The sequence below is a fragment of the Podarcis liolepis genome, assembly GCF_965112155.1.
Source record: "Podarcis liolepis genome assembly, chromosome: 5".
In the NCBI taxonomy this organism is placed as follows: domain Eukaryota; kingdom Metazoa; phylum Chordata; class Lepidosauria; order Squamata; family Lacertidae; genus Podarcis; species Podarcis liolepis.
In genome coordinates, this window is record NC_139556.1 from 16,328,613 (window position 1) to 16,348,317 (window position 19,705).

The 19,705-nt window shown below is 45.8% G+C and overlaps 1 protein-coding gene across 14 annotated transcripts in view; it reads left to right on the plus strand.

Annotated features, from left to right (window-relative positions):
- Positions 1 to 19,705, plus strand: part of PAX2 (paired box 2) — a 155,424-nt gene that overhangs the window by 127,324 nt on the left and 8,395 nt on the right. For all 14 annotated transcript variants that reach the window (XM_083502735.1, XM_083502729.1, XM_083502727.1 and 11 more), the window contains 2 exons: positions 13,515 to 13,616; positions 19,341 to 19,427. In XM_083502735.1, coding sequence (XP_083358861.1) covers positions 13,515 to 13,616; positions 19,341 to 19,427 — 189 coding nt within the window. The remainder of the gene's footprint in view (positions 1 to 13,514; positions 13,617 to 19,340; positions 19,428 to 19,705) is intronic.

The following is a 19,705-nucleotide window of genomic DNA, read 5'->3' on the forward strand; positions in this document are numbered from 1 at the left end:
GAAATGCCGTTTACCTTCCCGCCACAGCAGTACCTATTTATCTACTTGCACTGGTGTGCTTTCAAACTGCTAGGTTGGCAGGAACTGGGACAGAGCAATGGGAGCTCACCTCAGTCTTGCGGATTCGAACTGCCAACCTTCTGATCAGCAAGCCCAAGAGGTTCAGTGGTTTAGACCACAGCACCACCCGCTCCCTGGGCGGCCAGCATTGGGCAGGCTTGGGGTAGCTCTGGCATTTATGTCTATGGTAAGCTTCTACAAGTGTTAATAAGTGTATACAGTGGTACCTTGGTTTAAGAACAGCTTAGTTTATGAACAACTTGGATTAAGAACGCTGCAAACCCGGAAGTAGGTGTTTTGGTTTGTGAACTTTGCCTTGGAAGCAGAACATGTTTCGCTTCCTGTTGAGTGTGTTCCATTTGTAAATTGAGCCCCCCGCTACTATGGGAAAGCACGCCTTGGTTTAAGAACGGACTTCCGGAACGGATTAAGTTAATAAATCAAGGTACCACTGTAATATGGGGTTGATTGGGCTGGTCCCCACATTGTTGAGGATTGTCCTGTGTGGAAACGCTTGCAAGGAGCTAGTCTAGTGCTTGAAAAGACTCCAAGGATTCAAGATTGTTCCTTTTGTTTTACTCAGAAGCTAGCCTATAGTTGAACCCCTTTGCAAGCTGTAAGGATGGGGTACATGCGAATACTCATGGCAACATTTGTCTCATTGATGGGGGAAATGGTCAGATCCGGTAATGCGATTTCACCAGAATCTGTGAAGTAGCTGGGTAAGGGAAGATGTTGGTGTTCTTGTCAACTAAGGCACGTGATGTAGGAGAGGAGAGACCCGCAAGGGCTGAGAAAGTGAGATAACAAACCATTTGCCTTCTGAAAAATAGCTGCTGAGACCTCAGGCTACAGAACGAATGGACAGGTCACTGAAAAAACCAATATAGACCTTGAGGGATTGTGCCCATATACTCACGTCCTATGCAATTTTGGACGATTTTTGTTCCAGCAGCTTTCCTTTACCCTCACGCACAGTTGTTATGAAAAGAAAGAACTTTTTATTTGAAAGATTAATTTGGGTTTTTCAAAAAAAAAAGTGGTTTTACCCTTGTTATTTTGCGTTAAGGTCTTGCTGCTTAAGCATCTAGAAACTGAAATTTAGTGGAAGATTCAGTCAAGAAGGACTGCAATATTTCAAAATGAAAATCAGCCTGTGCGCATCATGAGCATTTTACGGTCAAATGTTTGATCTGGCTGCAGAACTCAGCACATGGCTATTTTTATAGAAACAGTTTATTCAGAACCACAAGAAGCTCAGTTTGGCTTCTCTCCCCCCCCCCCCCAAGAGCAGTGCTTTTAGGCCTTGTGGTTATCAGGACAAATGTAAAATAAAATGAAATCAAAATGTAACCTGATTCAGAAGCATTTCCAATGTTCTCCCAAGAAGCCTCTGGTTTTATAGAGACCCTAGAGCATGGTGTTAAAAGTACCAGGAAGAAGACTCTAGTGATAAAGATCAGGGTGGCCAGGCTGCAGTCCAGAGATTGATGCCATACCTTTACATTCCCGCATGCAATGAGAGATTTCTCTTACCCATTTTCCATCCAGTTCTTTCCCCCAGCTAGCTGCTCTGAACACCAGGGACCCTACTTGCTATAGCAGCCAGGGGAGAAGGTAGATGAAAAAGCAGGAGGGAACAGAGAACAGGCTCCTCTGCTGTGCTGAGCCTCTGACAGTGGTGTAGCGTGGGTTGTCAGCACCCGGGGCAAGGCAAGTAATTTGCGCCCCCTAACCCGTGGATTTGCGCCCCCTAACCCTAACCCCCAGATGTTGCGCCCGGTGCGGCCGGCCCCCCCTGCACCCCCCACGCTACGCCACTGGCCTCTGAGAATATAAAGGAATGGGTGCCACCCAATCAAAGATAGCTTGGTTAATTAACTGTGTGACTTTAAGACAAGTTATTTATTAACATTTGCATTTATTTTGCGCTGATTTCTATATGGGTATAAACAATAATTCTGAAGCAAGAAGCGTACTTTGCTTTTAGAAGCTTGTATGCACATGATCTAGAGATGCGGGTGGAGCTGTGGGTTAAACCACAGAGCCTAGGACTTGCCGATCAGAAGGTCGGCAGTTCGAATCCCCACGACGGGGTGAGCTCCCGTTGCTTGGTCCCTGCTCCTGCCAACCTAGCAGTTCAAAAGCACGTCAAAATGCAAGTAGATAAATAGGTACCGCTCTGGCGGGAAGGTAAACGGCGTTTCCGTGCGCTGCTCTGGTTCGCCAGAAGCGGCTTAGTCATGCTGGCCACATGACCCGGAAGCTGTACGCCAGCTCCCTCGGCCAATAAAGCGAGATGAGCGCCGCAACCCCAGAGTCGGTCACGACTGGACCTAATGGTCAGGGGTCCCTTTACCTTTATGCACATGATCTACAAGGCAACACAGCCTTGGAAGAGGCTTTCTCACCTGTGTGAGAAAAAAGGTTGGATGCCGTTGAAGATGGTGTTTGTTTTTAAAAACCACCCACTAAATCAGAGGATCCTTTTTAGGATAGTAAACGATTGAAGGGGGGTGGGAAAAACATTCCATCTAAACAACAAATTAATTCAGCCATGTTTAAAGGCAGGACATCCATCTCTGGATTTGCAACTAGGCTACCTGAGGTAAGAAGCAAAAGCTCAGATCATATTTGCCCTCAGAATAGAAGAAAAGGCTTGGTTTTGAAAGTTTTTCCTTAGAAACACCTCAAAATAGCTGATAAGATTTGCTTTCGTTTGTTTCTTTTCCTTGTAGCTGAAACGTCTTGTCTTTACAAATTGTACCTGGTGTTAGAGATGAATAGCTGTTTGAGGAGAAGGAAAAGGGGGAGGAAACACAGCAGTTTCTTTTTTGTGTTCAGATGCAAAAACCCCATGTTCTTATTGTCAGGAGAGCTAGTCTGGCTGACCAAACATGGTGACAGGCCACACAGCTTCTCAAACTCACTTCTGTTGGGTACTCAGCTGCTGAAGAGTTCTCGGCAAGGCACAATAAAGAGACCTAGGCAAGGCTCACGGAAATGCTGCCGAAATAGAAAAGAAATATAGTTATTTTTTCTTGTTCGATTGAATATTTACCTAAACACAAGCCAGGAATGTGATGATACAATACTAAATGGCCAATGCATGGACATGGCTATAGTATTTATATTATTTATTGAATTTATATACCACCCTATACCCAGGGGTCTCAGGGTGGTTCACAGAATAAAATCAAGATATAAATACCTAAATACCAAATAAAAATAAAAACAACAACCCAATAGTCCCCCCCCCAAAAAAACCACATTTTAAAAGGGCATAGGATGTAAATCGGATCAACCAAAGGACTGGTTAAAAAGGAACATTTTTGCCTGGTGCCTAAAGGTGTATAATGAAGGCGCCAGTCAAACCTCCCTGGGGAGAGCATTCCACAGATGGGGAGCCACTGCAGAGAAGGCCCCGTTCTCGTGTTGCCACCCTCCGGACCTCTCAAGGAGGGGACACACAAAGGAGGGCCTCAGAAGATGATCTCAGGGTCTGGGTAGGTTCATATGGAAAGCGGCAGTCCTTGAGGTATTGAGGTTCTGAGTATCCCATATTATGTGCATTGAAGCTGCTGGAAAAGCACATCCGCTCTTTTGCCTTTGGAAGTGCTAAATAAATTGACTGGAAGGAAGGACACCTCTCAGCAACATTGATGAGGCCAGATGACTCCAGTGCTGTGTCATCAGCTGTCTCCCTCGCTGCTTCAGAAAAGAGGCATCCATTTGGATTCTCCCTCAGGAGGCCTCCCAGCAATCCCAAAAGCAGGATAAATGGAGAATATATTCCTAATCTAGATGAGATAGCAATAGCCTCAGCAGTAGGGAGGCAAGTCTTCAATGGTACCCTGGACAGCACCTTTCCAGGGCTCAGAGCAGAGCTCAGATATTGTTTCAGCAGTACAGTGGTGCCTCGCAAGACGAAAAGAATCCGTTCTGTGATTCTCTTCATCTAGCGGTTTTTTCGTCTTGCGAAGCAAGCCCATTGACGGATCAGCGGATTAGCGCTATTAGCGGCTTTTAGCGGCTTAGCGGCTTATCGGATCAGCTGATAAGCGGCTTAGCGGCTTAGAAAAAAGGGGGGGAGGAAAAAAACCCCGCAGGAACTCGCAAGACATTTTCGTCTTGCAAAGCAAGCCCATAGGAGATTCGTTTTGCAAAGCACCTCCAAAACGGAAAACTCTTTCGTCTTGCGAGTTTTCCGTCTTGCGAGGCATTCGTCTTGCGGGGCACCACTGTAGTTGTCCTAAGAGAGAGGCTTAAATAGGAATTGCAACTCTTTCCCAGTATTTAGCTCTGCCTTCTGTAATGGAAGCCTCTTCATTTAAACACCCCAGCCTGCTATGGCAGCCATTGATTCTGACAGAAAAGGGGAAGCTATGATTTTGGTAGAACATCTGAGCTGGAATCCTTAACTCGGTGATCGGCAACTGAACCTCCTCGGGCCAGAGAGGTTCTGGTTAATGGACTTCCATTTGCTTCTGTTGCAGTATGTGTATCAGGACTTAAGGTGATTCCTTCTCCCACTCTGAATCCCTAGCCTAAGTCCCCAAAGAAGAGGAGCCTGTCTCCACGGTCACGACAGAGATCTAGATTTCTGTATATCTAGGAGAGTATAGGCCCAGTTTACCTGAAGGAACATCTCCACCCCCATCATTCAGCCCAGACATTGAGATCTAGCCCCAAAGACCTTCTTGTGGTTCCCTCGTTGTGGGAAGCTACAGGGAACCAGGCAGAGGGCCTTCTCTGTAGTAGCGCCCACCCTGTGGAACGCCCTCCCTTCAGATGTCAAGGAGATGAGTAACTATATAACTTTTAGAAGACATCTGAAGGCAGCCCTGTATAGGGAAGCTTTTTAATGTGTAATGTTTTATCATGTTTTTATATACATTGGAGGCCACCCAGAGTGGCTGGGGTAACCCAGTCAGATGGGCGGGGTACAAATAAAATTATTATTATTATTATTATTATTATTATTATTATTATTATTATTATTATTATATTTCACATGCTTTGGATTATCAATGTAGGAAAGATCCCACAAATTATTCCCAAGCCTGAAAGTGATGTAAGAGGGATGAATGCATACAGCTACTCATATTTTATTATGAGCTAGCTACAGTGCTTTCTTTCTGAGGGGACGCAGGGGTACGCATACCCCTAAACATACCCCTAAACATTTTGTGAATCTAAGTTTGGCCTCATTGAGGGGCAGTATTTCAATATGAGTAGGGAAATCAGAGTACCATTAACCTTTTTTTTTTTTTTTAAAGAAAAAAAAGCACTGGCTAGCTGTATATGCAAATCCTCCCCATGTAACATTCCAATCACAGGAGTTACCATATTTTTCTGTGTATAAGACAATTTTTTTATTAAAAATGTTTAAGATTGGGGGTTGTTTTATACACAAATAGTGCAGTGGGGGGACGGGTGATTGGTGGCAGCCACAAGCAGGAGATTCTCAGTGGCGATTGGGTGGGTTATAGTTGGCTGCGGCAAGGCCTGCTGGTGATTGGCTGCTGCAGCGGCAATTGGGCGGGTGATTTGTGGCTGCGGCAAGGCCTGTTGGTGGTTGACTGCTGCTGCAGCAATTGGGTGGGTGATTGGCAGCTGCTGGCAGCAAGTGGGCAGACGATTGGTGGCTTCGGCGAGGCGTGCGATTGGCAGTGGCGGTCAGGCGGGTGAGCGATTGTGGGCAACCCCTCAAAAAAGCTCAACTGGGCAATCCCCCCCTATTTCCTTAATTTGGGGTCCCCAAAATAGGGGTCGTCTTATACATGGGGGCATGTTATACACGGAAAAATACGGTAGTTGCAGGTCCTCTTCCCATCCCGTTTTATTAGTACGTGTCATGGAAGCGGTGTTGATAGAATGATAGACGGAGCACTTTCAAGGATATTGAGGAGCAGCCATGGTTTGGAATACAGGGCGTGAGCCAATGGGATTGAGAAAAGCAGAGGATGTTGATTCTTGCCAAAGAACCCCCTAAGCTGGAGTAGAAGTGTTTCTCTTCCTCCCCCCACTCCACTGCCCTGGAACAGTCTCAGACCCACTCGGGAACACTCCTGGCTGATCCATCTGGTTCTACGAGGGAGAAAAGTTCATTTCAGTCCCAGCTTGATGTTCCCAGGTGGCAGTTTAACACTAACATCTCAATCTGTATGCGACTTTTCAATCAGGCACAGAGTAACAAAAAAAGCAAGAACCATTAACATTCGGAGTTGCGTGCCAGCAGTAATGAGAGGAAATGCAAAGCCTGGAAATTAAGAAGGCACACTCAGAGGTGTGGGGAAGGACAGGGAGGGGAACGGTGGAGGAGGGATGTTGCTACATTTAGGCCAGGATCCAACGTTTGGATTAATGGTGCCATTACCCAAGAAAAGGCTGCAGATAATGCTCATTCTTAAAAATGTCTTTGCTGGCAATTAAGTGGCTGCAGGTATTGATTATTATTGATTTTATGTCCCCCCAATTTGCATAATCTGTTAAAGATTAATGATTCATGGTGTGTTTATGATAGGGATGGGCAAAGTTTTCTGGGGGGGAAATGACAAGGCAAGAGACAGTGTATGATATCCAGACCTACCAAGGCCAAGAGCTTTAAAAAATTGAAGTAGAATCATTCAAGGTTTCTTGAAGGGGTGGGCATTAAGGAAGATTCTGTCACCCTCCTGGCAGCTCAGTAAACAAGCATGGCTTAACTTCTTTCTCTTCCCTACTACATGATCCACCATATGTTGAATTCCTTGTGCACGTAAGAAAAATGTGTGCATCCCTTATGTGGATTTGAGAGATCCACCAGTCTGCTGGGTTTTGTGCTTGAGTACAGCACAAAACACACAACGCGGGTGGCGCTGTGGGTTAAACCACAGAGCCTAGGACTTGCCACTCAGAAGGTCTGCAGTTCAAATCCCCATGACCAGATGAGCTCCCGTTGCTCAGTCCCTGCTCCTGCCAACCTATCAGTTCGAAAGCACACCAGTGCAAGTAGATAAATAGGTACTGCTCCGGCGGGAAGGTAAATGGCGTTTCCATGCGCTGCTCTGGTTCGCCAGAAGCGGCTTAGTCATGCTGGCCACATGATCCGGAAGTTGTACGCCGGCTCCCTCAGCCAATAGAGAGAGATGAGTGCCGCAAACCCAGAGTCGGCCACGACTGGACCTAATGGTCAGGGGTCCCTAGCCAGAATTGTACACAGCATTCCAAGTGTGGTGTGACACCGTGATGGTACTGGCAGAAATCTCAATGGCTAAAGTACTAGGAAATGGGAGCAGATTTCAGTCTTACTCCTCCCCCATCTTCTTAACAATTAAATCCCTGTTGGCAAGAAGACTAGAAATTTCTCTTTGGAAATTTCAGAGAAACCAAGATTTCCCTGGGATGACGGGTTGATATACCAGCAAAAATTTGGCATGTTAATGGCCCACCTAGCATTTTCAGTGGTCGAGTGCTAGTCGAGTGCCGAGAAAGGGCAAATCCTCCAACATTTGCCTGATCAAACAGGAATGTGCTGATTACGAGAGCCAGCAATACTCTCCTCTCTCCCCCTCAGTTTGTTATTGCTCCCTACTCCTCTTCCAGGTTCCTTCACTCTTTAAGCCTTTGAGAGGTGTGAAATATCTTCCCTTCCAAACCTTGATAAATACTAGAAGGGGGAAAAGGATGGGATGGGTTGATCTTTTCCTGAAAACCTGACAAGGAAGATCAGTCTTGAATAGCTTCAAAATGCTAGGACAAATAGCTTTTGGTCTCTTAACCCTCCGCAGCTTTGCAAAGTAAGACTTGGTCCCGCTCTTTCCCATTGCTGGGGCTTTAGCCAGCCTTTCAGACTGAAATCCTCTCGCTGGTGGCTGGGCAGATGGGAAATCCAGGGTCTCTGGACTCGATTGGCCTAATGCTACAGCAGTTTAAGCAGTCTGTTTTACCAGAGATTATAGTTTCACTTACACAGAGCACCTGAAAAATGCTGTGGTTTAGAAGGGATTAGAGCGGGGGGGGGGGGATTCAATGCTTTTTAAAAAAAGAAATAAAGCAAGGAAGGAAGGAAGGAAGGAAGGAGCTGTGGAAACTGGTGTGCCTGAGGGCTGTGCAAACAAGGTTAGCCTTTGTACGCAGCACAAGGCATTTCTCTTTCACACTCATGTTGCTGCCATTTCCCAGTGATCCACCTCCCACCTCCCCAAAGTCATCTTCTTGCCTTTCAGCCAGCAAGGTATGGCCCAAATGCAGCCCTGTCTAAAACTGAGCAAAGGTGCATCGGGGAGCCTAAACCTAAGCACGTGTTTTTGGAAGTTCAGCGCAAGTTGCTTCCTGCTCTGGATTGCTCCTTACTCTTTTCCACCTGAACTCAAACCTCTGCCCAATGCAGCTGGTTGAATCCCAGTGGACTGGAGTGTCATAACCTCCAACATTTCTCTGATAAAAATGTTGTTGTTGTTTAGTCGTTTAGTCGTGTCCGACTCTTCGTGACCCCATGGACCAGAGAACGCCAGGCACTCCTGTCTTCCACTGCCTCCCACAGTTTGGTCAAACTCATGCTGGTAGCTTCAAGAACACTGTCCAACCATCTCGTCCTCTGTCGTCCCCTTCTCCTTGTGCCCTCCATCTTTCCCAACATCAGGGTCTTTTCCAGGGAGTCTTCTCTTCTCATGAGGTGGCCAAAGTATTGGAGCCTCAGCTTCCAGTGAGCACTCAGGGCTGATTTCCTTCAGAATGAATTGGTTTGATCTTCTTGCAGTCCATGGGACTCTCAAGAGTCTCTTCCAGCACCATAATTCAAAAGCATCAATTCTTCTGCGATCAGCCTTCTTTATGGTCCAGCTCTCACTTCCATACATCACTACTGGGAAAACCATAGCTTTTACTATACGGACCTTTGTTGGCAGGGTGATGTCCCAAATGCAGCCCTGCCTAAAACTAAGCAAAGGTGTATCAGGGAGCCCAAACCTAAGCACGTGTTTTTGGAAGTTCAACGCAAGTTGCTTCCTGCTCTGGATCGCTCCTTACTCTTTCCCACCTGAACTCAAACCTCTGCCCAATGCAACTGGTTGAATCCCAGTGTCATACGGGGGTGTCATACCCTCCAACATTTCTCTGATAAAAATAGGGATGTCCTATTCCATCATCACCACCACCATCATCATCATATTATTTACACCCCACCCATATGAATGGGTTGCCCCAGCCACTCTGGGCAGCTCCCAGCATATATAAAAACATAATAAAACATTAAACACTAGAAAAGTTCTCTCTATACAGTGCTGCCATCAGACATCTTCTAAAAGATGTATGGTTACTTATCTCCTTGGTTCGGGGGTCACATAACTCCATGCCCTCCAACATTTATCCAATGAAAATAGGGAGAGCCTAAGGAAAGGTGGGACATTCTGAGATCAAATCAGAAATTGGGGTGGTTTCTGTAAATTCTGGACTGTCCTTGGAAAATAGGGACGTTTGGAGGGTCTGGGTTGTGTTGCTAGAGACATCCCTTCAGTTTTCGTTTGTTTGTTTAATAAAGCAAAGCACAAACTGGACACTGAAGTGAACAAGATAACAAAAGTGTTTGGAAAGCATGTGACAAAGAAAGGCTGAAGACTGTGCTAAAAGATTAGGGTGGAAATAATGGTTTTCCAAAAAAGAAAAACCACCCTCACCAAGAGTCCCTTTTGCTCAGAAAAAGAGATGTTTATCAGAGCTTTTTAAAGGCCCTCTGTACCCTATGATTAAGTCACACTAGTTTTAACTCAGTTCTTTGTTTTGTGTCCTTTTAGCATCTCTTTAGCCTTATCTTTGAGATGATCTTTTTAAATGAAGGCTGTGATTTGTGGGTTCTCTTATCCTTGAAGATGTACCACTGAAAGAAAGTCGTGCCAGAGCTTTGGTTGGAGGAAAGAGCTGGTCTCTACTGAATGTTTCCCATAAAAAATTTAGGCGGTCTATTACTATTTCTTTCACTCAGAATCCCTGCAGTTGGGTTGGCTTCCTCCTACTCAGAGTAGACACAACATGTGGTATTGCAGTAAAGCCAGCAAGGATAAGGAGCAGTAATACTTAATTCTGGACTTAATTCTGCTCCCAATGGGACAATTCCTTTTGGAAATAAACAAAAGCTTGCCTGCAGCTGTTTCTGAAGATGGGCCTTGTGTGCCGGTGAGAAAAACAAATGAATGGATAGTTCATCTTCAGGAGAAAAGTCTCATCCAACACGTTTTAAACTTATTTTCATACCAGAGCAATCTTGGCAAGTTTCCTCGAACCTCAACTTTGGCTTCATTCTGGTTTTGCTCAAAAAAAGTCCAGAAGACACCGTCTCTTAAATAACTTGTTTCTTCTTTCATTGGTTTAGCCTACAAAGCAGGAACTCTGCTACTTCAGAATTTGTTGCTAGAGACATCTTTTTTGGCTGGGCTTCAGATTTTTTTTGGGCACATGCTGCAAATCACTTTATACGTACTGTATTAAAAACAAAACCATCGAGTCCTGTGACTTCACTAATATGCTTAGTTACACCTGAAGGCTCTAGTTGGCCCATCATATAATATTTTTTTTAACATAATTTTTATTAACAGGCCAATCAAATCACATTATTTCCAAATCACATTAATTCCAAATTATACAGCCAGATTTTTAAATTTTGTTGGGGGTACCCATACTTCAAGCTCCGAACGGGGGTCCAAGCATCACTTCTATTGCTGCTTTAATTTGACAGTTCTTTCCAGTTCTGTCCAGATAGTCTCTTTATTACTTTCTTCATCTTCTTGTTGATATCATATATTCCTTTCTTTGCGATCTCTGATAATCTTCACAAGCGGGTTGGAAACAAACATCCTCTGTGTGGGTTTTACACTCTCATCTTATCACATAAGGCCCATCATATAACTGTGGTACTCAGTAGTTGAAAGTGTGGGCTTCTACCCTATCAGTCCATGACTGTAGATGGACATTCTAATCCTCAATACCAAGTCCAAAACTGTGATCTTCTGTATCTGTGAACATGTCCTCGTCTTTCTTCCTGACCTACGCAAGTTAGTCTTAAAAATAAGGCATCCTCCATGCACCCTCATAGGGTTTTGTTTCCGCTTTTTTAATGGAAATAATTTCTTCCATAGCTTCAGGTGGATGCATGCATCCACAAAAGAACTGGGAACAATAAGAACTTACAACCCAAAAAGTTGTCACTTGCAACTGTCAACTCTGTGCCTGCGTGATTATTCTGCTTATGTATTTTTGTTTCTGCATATTCCCAAGGAAGCTACTGCAACAATCCTGTGATCATTACATTTCTTCTCTGCATCTCTGACTGAGCAAAAAAAACAACCTCTGCCCTAGCAGCTGTAGGGGAACAATGGTTTTCATTTGCTTAAAACTCATTTCCCCTTCAATAGATGGCCTTAGCATCTTATGAGCTAATTTTAAATCACAGAAATGCAAACTGTAGAGGAGACATTGAATGGCTCGTGCTGGGCAGCATCTACATGCCTGGAGCAAATGTAGAAATGCCCTTATACTGAGCAGAAGAACTGCAGCAACCATGTTTCCTGAAAGAAACAAAGATTTGGGTGAAGTTCTCCTTGTTACAGTGCAACCAACTAAAGAGAGGCAAACTTTACAAGCTTAAGAATTCTTCTCTCCCTTGGATTAAAATCTGAGCCGGAGAAGAATTGGTGGATCAGATCTCTCCTGTTTAATGTAATGGAGCTATGTCGGAGTGAGGGGTGAGCACATCTCCTGCAAAACACCCCTGGGAGTGGGAAGCTCTCCAGCACATCCACTTTTTGAGCTCAGTTAGTTTGGAGGTGAGGGGGAGATGGGCTCCCATCGGTCCGGCAATTTCTCAAGCTGCTCTTTTAGTTTGTACAGGGGCAGATAAAAAGGCTTCAATCCTCAGAGAGTCTTATTCCTGATAGTTTCCAAATTAATCTTTTGAAAGCTCACCCAGCTCTGTCAAGAACACTTGCGGTTCTAGTTGTTTGTTACGTATTTCATTATTAGTGTTTGTGCTGTTATGGGTGCAATTGTACAAAAGCATACCTGCAAATAAAGGAAGTTGGATTACATGGGGCTGAATTCCCAGGATTAGGCTGCATATCATAGAATAATAATAACATTATTATAATTTATTATTTATACCCCGCCCATCTGGCTGAGTTTCCCCAGTCACTCTGGGCAGCTCCCAATTGAGTGTTAGAAACAATACAGCATTAAATATTAAAAACTTCCCTAAACAGGGCTGCCTTCAGATGTCTTCTAAAAGTCAGATAGTCGTTTGTTTCCTTGACATCTGATGAGAGGGTGTCCCACAGGGCAGGCGCCACTACCAAGAAGGCCCTCTGCCTGGTTCCCTGAAACCTCACTTCTCGCAATGAGGGAACCACCAGAAGGCCCTCGGCACTGGATCTCAGTGTCCAGGCTGAACAATGGGGGTGGAGATGCTCATACAACTGTAGAGTTGGAATGGAGCACAACGGTCATCTAGTCTAACCCACTACAGTGCAGGAATCTTTTGCCCAACATGGGGCTCAAACCAATGACCCTGAGATTAAGAGTCTCATGCTCCACCAACTGAGCTAACCTATATAATTAAAGACTTGTTAGCTTCGCAAAGTATATTACAATCCATACCCATTAATCCTTGCATAAAGCTGTGGAATTGAGACTTAGGTTGCAATACTAGGTACATTTACCTGGCACAAAATCACTTTGAATTCAGTGCAACTTCCTTGCATAGGCTAGGGCTGCATGGTTGCCCAATTCTGCTCCTGCCCCTATTGAACTGAATCAGATTTACTTCTGGGTTAGAATTCATACATGCTAACCCATGCATACAAGGGACACAGGTGGCGTTGTGGGTTAAACCACAGAGCCTAGGACTTGTTGGCGGTTCGAATCCCCACGACGGGGTGAGCTCCCATTGCTCGGTCCCTGCTCCTGCCAACCTAGCAGTTCGAAAGCATGTCAAAGTGCAAGTAGATAAATAGGTACCACTCCGGCGGGAAGGTAAACAGTGTTTCCATGCACTGCTCTGGTTTGTCAGAAGCGGCTTAATCATGCTGGCCACATGACCCGGAAGCTGTATGCCGGCTCCCTCGGCCAGTAAGCGAGATGAGCACCGCAACCTCAGAGTCAGCCACGACTGGACCTAATGGTCAGGGGTCCCTTTACCTTTACCTAGCATGCATACAATTCTAGCTGCATCACTGAATAAAGTGCATAGGGTTTTGTTTGTTTTGAACACCACAGGCGCTGTTGTAACTTCTGTTAAGGAAGGTACAGATGCCTTTGTAGATGTAAGAAGAATGTTTATCTGCTAAACAACCTGCTACACCCAAATGCCACCTAGTGAGCTTGCAGCTGAGGTGCACTCTCTGAACTAGGAACTTCCTTCCTTACAATTCACACCCTGAGCTACTGTACTGAAATCGGCTCTCCCTGCTTTTTCTCCTTGCTAGGTCGTGACATGGCAAGCACAACCTTGCCCGGCTACCCACCCCATGTTCCACCAACCGGACAGGGCAGCTACCCAACCTCAACTCTTGCAGGAATGGTGCCTGGTAAGTTCTCCTTGTTTTGACACATTTGTAACTGTTTCAGGTTTGATTAGATAGAAGAACAGTCTATTGCTTTTATTTTCAAATTTGTCATATTTGGGCAAGGTGCTTGAGGGTGTGTTCGTCAACCAGCTCAGAGTTTTCTTGGATGATAATGAAAACAGTTGGGAAAATTCGATTGGTAGAAAATATGGCAGCTGCTGCAAATGTTCTGAGTGGAGCCAGCAAGTCAAATCATTATTTCTCCAACCTTTTCAGGCTCCATTCAACTTTTTTGGCCTCTAAATGGCCTGAGACCAGAATATCTCAGGAACCGCATCCTGCCCCAAAAGAGTCTGCTACACTAAGACACTTTTCTCTCTGCTCTTGGATGTATAACAGATGGGCACAAAAATTTGGGCCTTTTCAGTGATGGTACCCAAAATTTGGAACAGCCTTCCAAGAGAGGTCTGCTTGGCCCTATCAATTATATTCTGGTGGGCAGCCAAGTTAGATCTGTCTCTTAGTGATTTTGACTTTTTGTTTTCAGGAGTGGCAGTCCTTGAAGTATTGGGGTCCTGGGCTGCATCAGCATTATAGGTCAAAACCAGCACTTGAATTGGGCCAGGAACTAATTAGTAGGGTGGCGCTGTGGGTTAAACCACAGAACCTAGGACTTGCCGATCAGAAGGTTGGTGGTTCGAATCCCTGCGATGGGGTGAGCTCCCGTTGCTCGGTCCCTGCTCCTGCCAACCTAGCAGTTTGAAAGCAAAGTGCAAGTAGATAAATAGGTACCACTCTGGTGGAAAGGTAAACGGCGTTTCCGTGCGCTGCTCTGGTTTGCCAGAAGCGGCTTAGTCATGCTAGCCATATGACCCGGAAGCTGTACGCCGGCTCCCTCGGCCAATAAAGCGAGATGAGTGCCGCAACCACAGAGTCGGTCACGACTGGACCCTAATGGTCAGGGATCCCTTTACCTTATAGTCAGGCCAGCATTGGTTTCATGTGCTCAGACAGTCTAGACTCAGTCAGCAACCTGGCCATTGCATTCTGCACCAACAGTAATTCTGTATGAGAACTACTTTTTATCTAATCACCTGATGGGTCTCAGCGTGAGCCTAAGGCATACAGAGAGCTTGCACATTTTATTGCAAATAATCAACATACCTTGCATCTCCTTTCAGAGTTCATGAACTTATTTTTTAAAAGGCCAGCTCCCCTTTTTGCATTCGCAGGGAACAAAACTGCAACACGGAAAGGATTAATATGTGTGCCGGTTAGACGTATAGCTGTGTGCACACACTTCCAGACACTATTGCATTGCTGGCCAAGCTAGATTGCTACTAATACCTCAGAATAGTTGGCTGATGGGAGCTAATGATTGGTAGGTAGATGGCAATCTCAGTGTGCTTGAACAGGATAATGGCCTCCTTTCCACCCCGCAAACTAAAAGGGAGGGAACTGGGGTAAGAATACATCTGATGACTAAGTGTTGGCTGAAGGAACTTTGAAGGTTCAGGGCTTTCTCTGGGGATCTGGTATTGGGTAGTAGATCTGCTGCTCATCGGAGTGCTTGCTGCTGTTTCCCTCCACTGTTGTGTGTGTGTGTGTGTGTGTGTGTGTGTGTGTGTAAGCTCTCTCACCCAAAGGAAACCACATCTGTAGAGTGATAGAGTGATGCCCTGGAACATCCCACTGTTTAGGGAAGTGGGGAACACACAACAAAACAAAGACGCATCCTGGCATTATTGCTGGCAGGAGAGCATCTAGTGGGAATGTACATGGATCAAAACTGAAACAGCTTGGAAATACTGAGGAGCTGCCAGTCCTGAATATGAAACCTACATGTTTTGCATTAAGCATTCACGTTGGTTTGAACTAAGTGAGGATTTAAATCATGGGAAAGCAGCAAACCAACAACAGGTTGGATGGCAACTTGTCTAGATGCTGATTATTATTATTATTTTTACTGAAAGAGATTCTTAAGGTACCTGTGAAGAAGATAAGTCTTTTAAATAATAATAATTTATTATTTATACCCCACCCATCTGGCTGGGTTTCCCCAGCCACTCTGGGCGGCTCCCAACAGAATATGAAAAACACGAGAAAACATCAAACATTAAAAACTTCCCTAAACAGGGTTGCCTTCAGATGTCCTCTAAAAGTCAGATAGTTGTTTATTTCCTTGACATCTGATGGGAGGGCAGGCACCACTACTGAGAAGGACCTCTGCCTGGTTCCCTGCAATGTCACTTCTCGCAGGGAGGGAACCACCAGAAGGCCCTTGGTGCTGGACCTCAGCTGAATGGTGGGGTTGGAGACGCTTCTTCAGGTATACAGGACCGAGGTCATTTAGGGCTTTCAAAGTCAGCACCAACATTTTGAATTGTGCTCAGAAACATACTGGAAGCCAATGTTATATGGTCTCGGCGGCCACTCTGTCACCAGTCTATCTACTGCATTCTGGATTAATTGCAGTTTCTGGGTCACCTTCAAAGGTAGCCCCACACAGAGCGCATTGCAGTAGTCCAAACGGGAGTTAACTAGAGCATGAACCACTCTGGTGAGACAGTAGGGGTATTAAATTTTGAGGAGATACTTAGGGAAAGTCCTTCCTTCTGAATGACTGGCACCTGGATGGCACTCCCCGTCTCCATGAGATAAATTTCTATTTCTGACATTTACCCTCAGTTGCTATCGCTGTCCTAGAGATATTATGTAAGCCTGTTTCTGGAGCTAGAAGCCTGGCTCCCCAGTTCCACCCTGAGGAACAGGTACACCACCGGTGAACCACATTGACCAGCAAAGTCCTATGAGGCTAGGTAAAGGTAAAGGGACCCCTGACCATTAGGTCCAGTCATGACCGACTCTGGGGTTGCGGCACTCATCTCGCTTATTGGCTGAGGGAGCCGGCATACAGCTTCCAGGTCATGTGGCTAGCATGACTAAGCCGCTTCTGGCAAACCAGAGCAGAGCACGGAAACGCCGTTTACCTTCCCGCCGGAGCGGTACCTATTTATCTGCTTGCACTTTGATGTGCTTTTGAACTGCTAGGTTGGCAGGAGCAGGGACTGAGCAACGGGAGCTCACCCCATCACGGGGATTCGAACCGCCGACCTTCTGATCGGCAAGTCCTAGGCTCTGTGGTTTAACCCACAGCGCCACCCACGTCCCACTATGAGGCTAGTGAAAGGGAATTTCTGCTGCTTGAAAATGGAATAGGAGGATGCTTTAGATTGAGTCTCAGACTCATAGTATTGTAGGAAGGGACCCTGAAGATCATCTGATCAGACCATTGAACCATCTAGCTCAATTAATTGTCTGGCAGCGGGTCTCCTGGATTTCAGAGACACTTCTCTCCCCTGTCTAGCTGGAGATGCTGAGTTTTTAAGCAAGGAACTTCTGCATGCAAAATAGATGATGCTGTGCCACGTCTTCCTGACGATCTGGGGTGGTGGTTCCTCAGGGCAGGCCTGTAATGTCCAGGGACCCTTTTGCTCTGTGGACTTTGTTATTCCCCAAAAGCCTGGCCTCCGCTTGCCTTTTGACTCCTTGGCAACGTTTACAGAACATCCCAGGCTTTGGCAGGAAAGCTTTGGGACCAGCCGAGAGAGCAGGTCACAGCCAGGGTCTGCTGTAAAGGGAGCAGTTAAACAGAATCCAGTACTGATGAGGAAATTACATGTGTTTCATTAGTGATCGGGGAAGGAGATAGCTCGGTTCCTCTTGGTCACAGTTGAGCTCAAAAGCTCATTATCCTGCAGCACGTTTCCTTTCACTCCTCGTCAATAAACACCTTTCACACTCGCTGCTTCTCCCTCCCTGGATCCCCTTGACTGCTCTGGAGAGAGAGAAAGAGAGAGAGAGAGGCTCTTTCTCCTCTACTTAACCTGCACTTCAGATTCACTGTAAACAGTTTAGGGTGACAATACAGATGGGAGAAGGGGGAGCAGCCGAGACTTCTTTTTACAGACACAGATAGGGCTTTGTGAAGAAACTCCTCTCTGACTTGGACAAGTCCCTGCACATGCTTTCCTTACAGGACTGGGGGAAGAAATTCGGCACGATTTCCATTCTTTTGCAAAGCCACCCAATTTGCACTCCCTGAAATGACGCGTAAGCCAAAACACAAAATTTGCACATTCGAAATTTGCACTTCTACGAATTTTGTGATGCAATTATCCAACAGGAAAAAAAGTACCGCATTTTTTGCTCTATAAGACGCACCAGACCACAAGACGCACCTAGTTTTTGGAGGAGGAAAACAAGGGAGGGGGGAATTCTGAATCTCAGAAGCCAGAACAGCAAGAGGGATCGCTGCACAGTGAAATCAGCAATCCCTCTTGCTGTTCTGGCTTCTGGGATAGCTGTGCAGCCTGCATTCACTCCATAAGATGCACACATATTTCCCCTTACTTTTTAGGAGGGAAAAGGTGAGTCTTATAGAGCAAAAAATATGGTATATTAGAATCATAGAAATGTAGACTTGGACGGGACCCTGAGCGTCATGTAACCAACCCCCTAGAGGAAAAAATAATGCACGTATTAGTGAAAACAATATACAAAATGCATAACTTTAGGGGGAACTGTTTGCATAAATGTGTCTACAAGGAAAAATGTGCACTGTGAAATGCTGGTTTTGAAACAACAACGACGCTCCACAAACTAATTCAGAAATGTGGTGAACAGTACTTAAGACTGGAAAAATGAGAGAAATCAAAACTAATGAATTCATCCATCCCTAGGTGAGATTGAGCTTTCCTAGAAAATACAACATGCTTTATATATTAAGAACACCTTGAGGTTGTATCTAACACTGTATGAGCAGCATTCCACTCACACAGAACGACTGCCCCTTCTTCGTCTCTCTCCACGGACCCCAAAATCTGCTCCAGAGGGTTCTCCCAACCGCTTGGAGCAGATTTTGAGGGTATGCTGGTGGGTGCAGGAGGAGAGGAGAGCAGGGAGACGTCCCCTTGGGCAAGTGGAAGGGCAGCTTTGCACACAACCTTTGAAACCACCCCTTCCCGCCAGCTCACAATTTGCGTCCATAGGACAGGAAGACCAAATCCTCCAAAACAGCACGTCAGAAATAGAAGACGTTTAACGCCTGCAGTGCGTTAGTCCGCACAGGCAAAGCCGAAATCATGGTACGAAATCCCAGTACGTTTCCGAGCACAATTCAAAGTGTTGGTGCTGACCTTTAAAGCCCTAAACGGCCTCGGTCCAGTATATCTGAAGGAGCGTCTCCACCCCCATCGTTCTGCCCGGACACTGAGGTCCAGCACCGAGGGCCTTCTGGCGGTTCCCTCACTGCGAGAAGCCAAGTTACAGGGAACCAGGCAGAGGGCCTTCTCGGTAGTGGCACCTTCCCTGTGGAACACCCTCCCACCAGATGTCAAAGAGAAGAACAACTACCAGACTTTTAGAAGACATCTGAAGGCAGCCCTGTTTAGGGAAGCTTTTAGTGTTTGATGTATTGCAGTATTTTAATATTTTTTGGGAAGCCGCCCAGAGTGGCTGGGGAAGCCCAGCCAGATGGGCAGGGTATAAATAATAAATTATTATTATGGTTAAAGTGGGGAGATGGAGAAAGCACAAGGAAACAAGGGTAACAAGGAGAAAACTCACAAGTGTGGCTTCACGCTCCCCCTCTCCCTTGTTAGGCGTTTGTCACAATTTTGCTCCCCCACCTTCAGTGTGAAACATACTTAATGAATGACTCGCCCTTCCTTTGCTCTTTCCTAGGGAGTGAATTCTCAGGAAATCCTTACAGCCACCCTCAGTACACAACCTACAACGAGGCCTGGAGGTTCAGCAACCCTGCGTTACTAAGTGAGTATCCCTCTTGCATCCCCTTCCATCTCTTGCTCTCTCCTTCTGTTCGTCTCCTTGTTTTCTTTTCCTTGTTTGTTTCTATTTCACCAGGGGGCCGGGGGGGGGGGCAGGGAGGGTACATTGCGTGGCGAGTTCCCGCCCCCCACCAGGATAAATAAAGACACGAGACACCATAATTTAAGGTTAATTGGGCGAATTAGGCCACAACTTTATTGAATTCAGGAATGAGAGGCATTGGCTTAGGCACTGGTCCTAACGACTATCCGGCTCCAGCC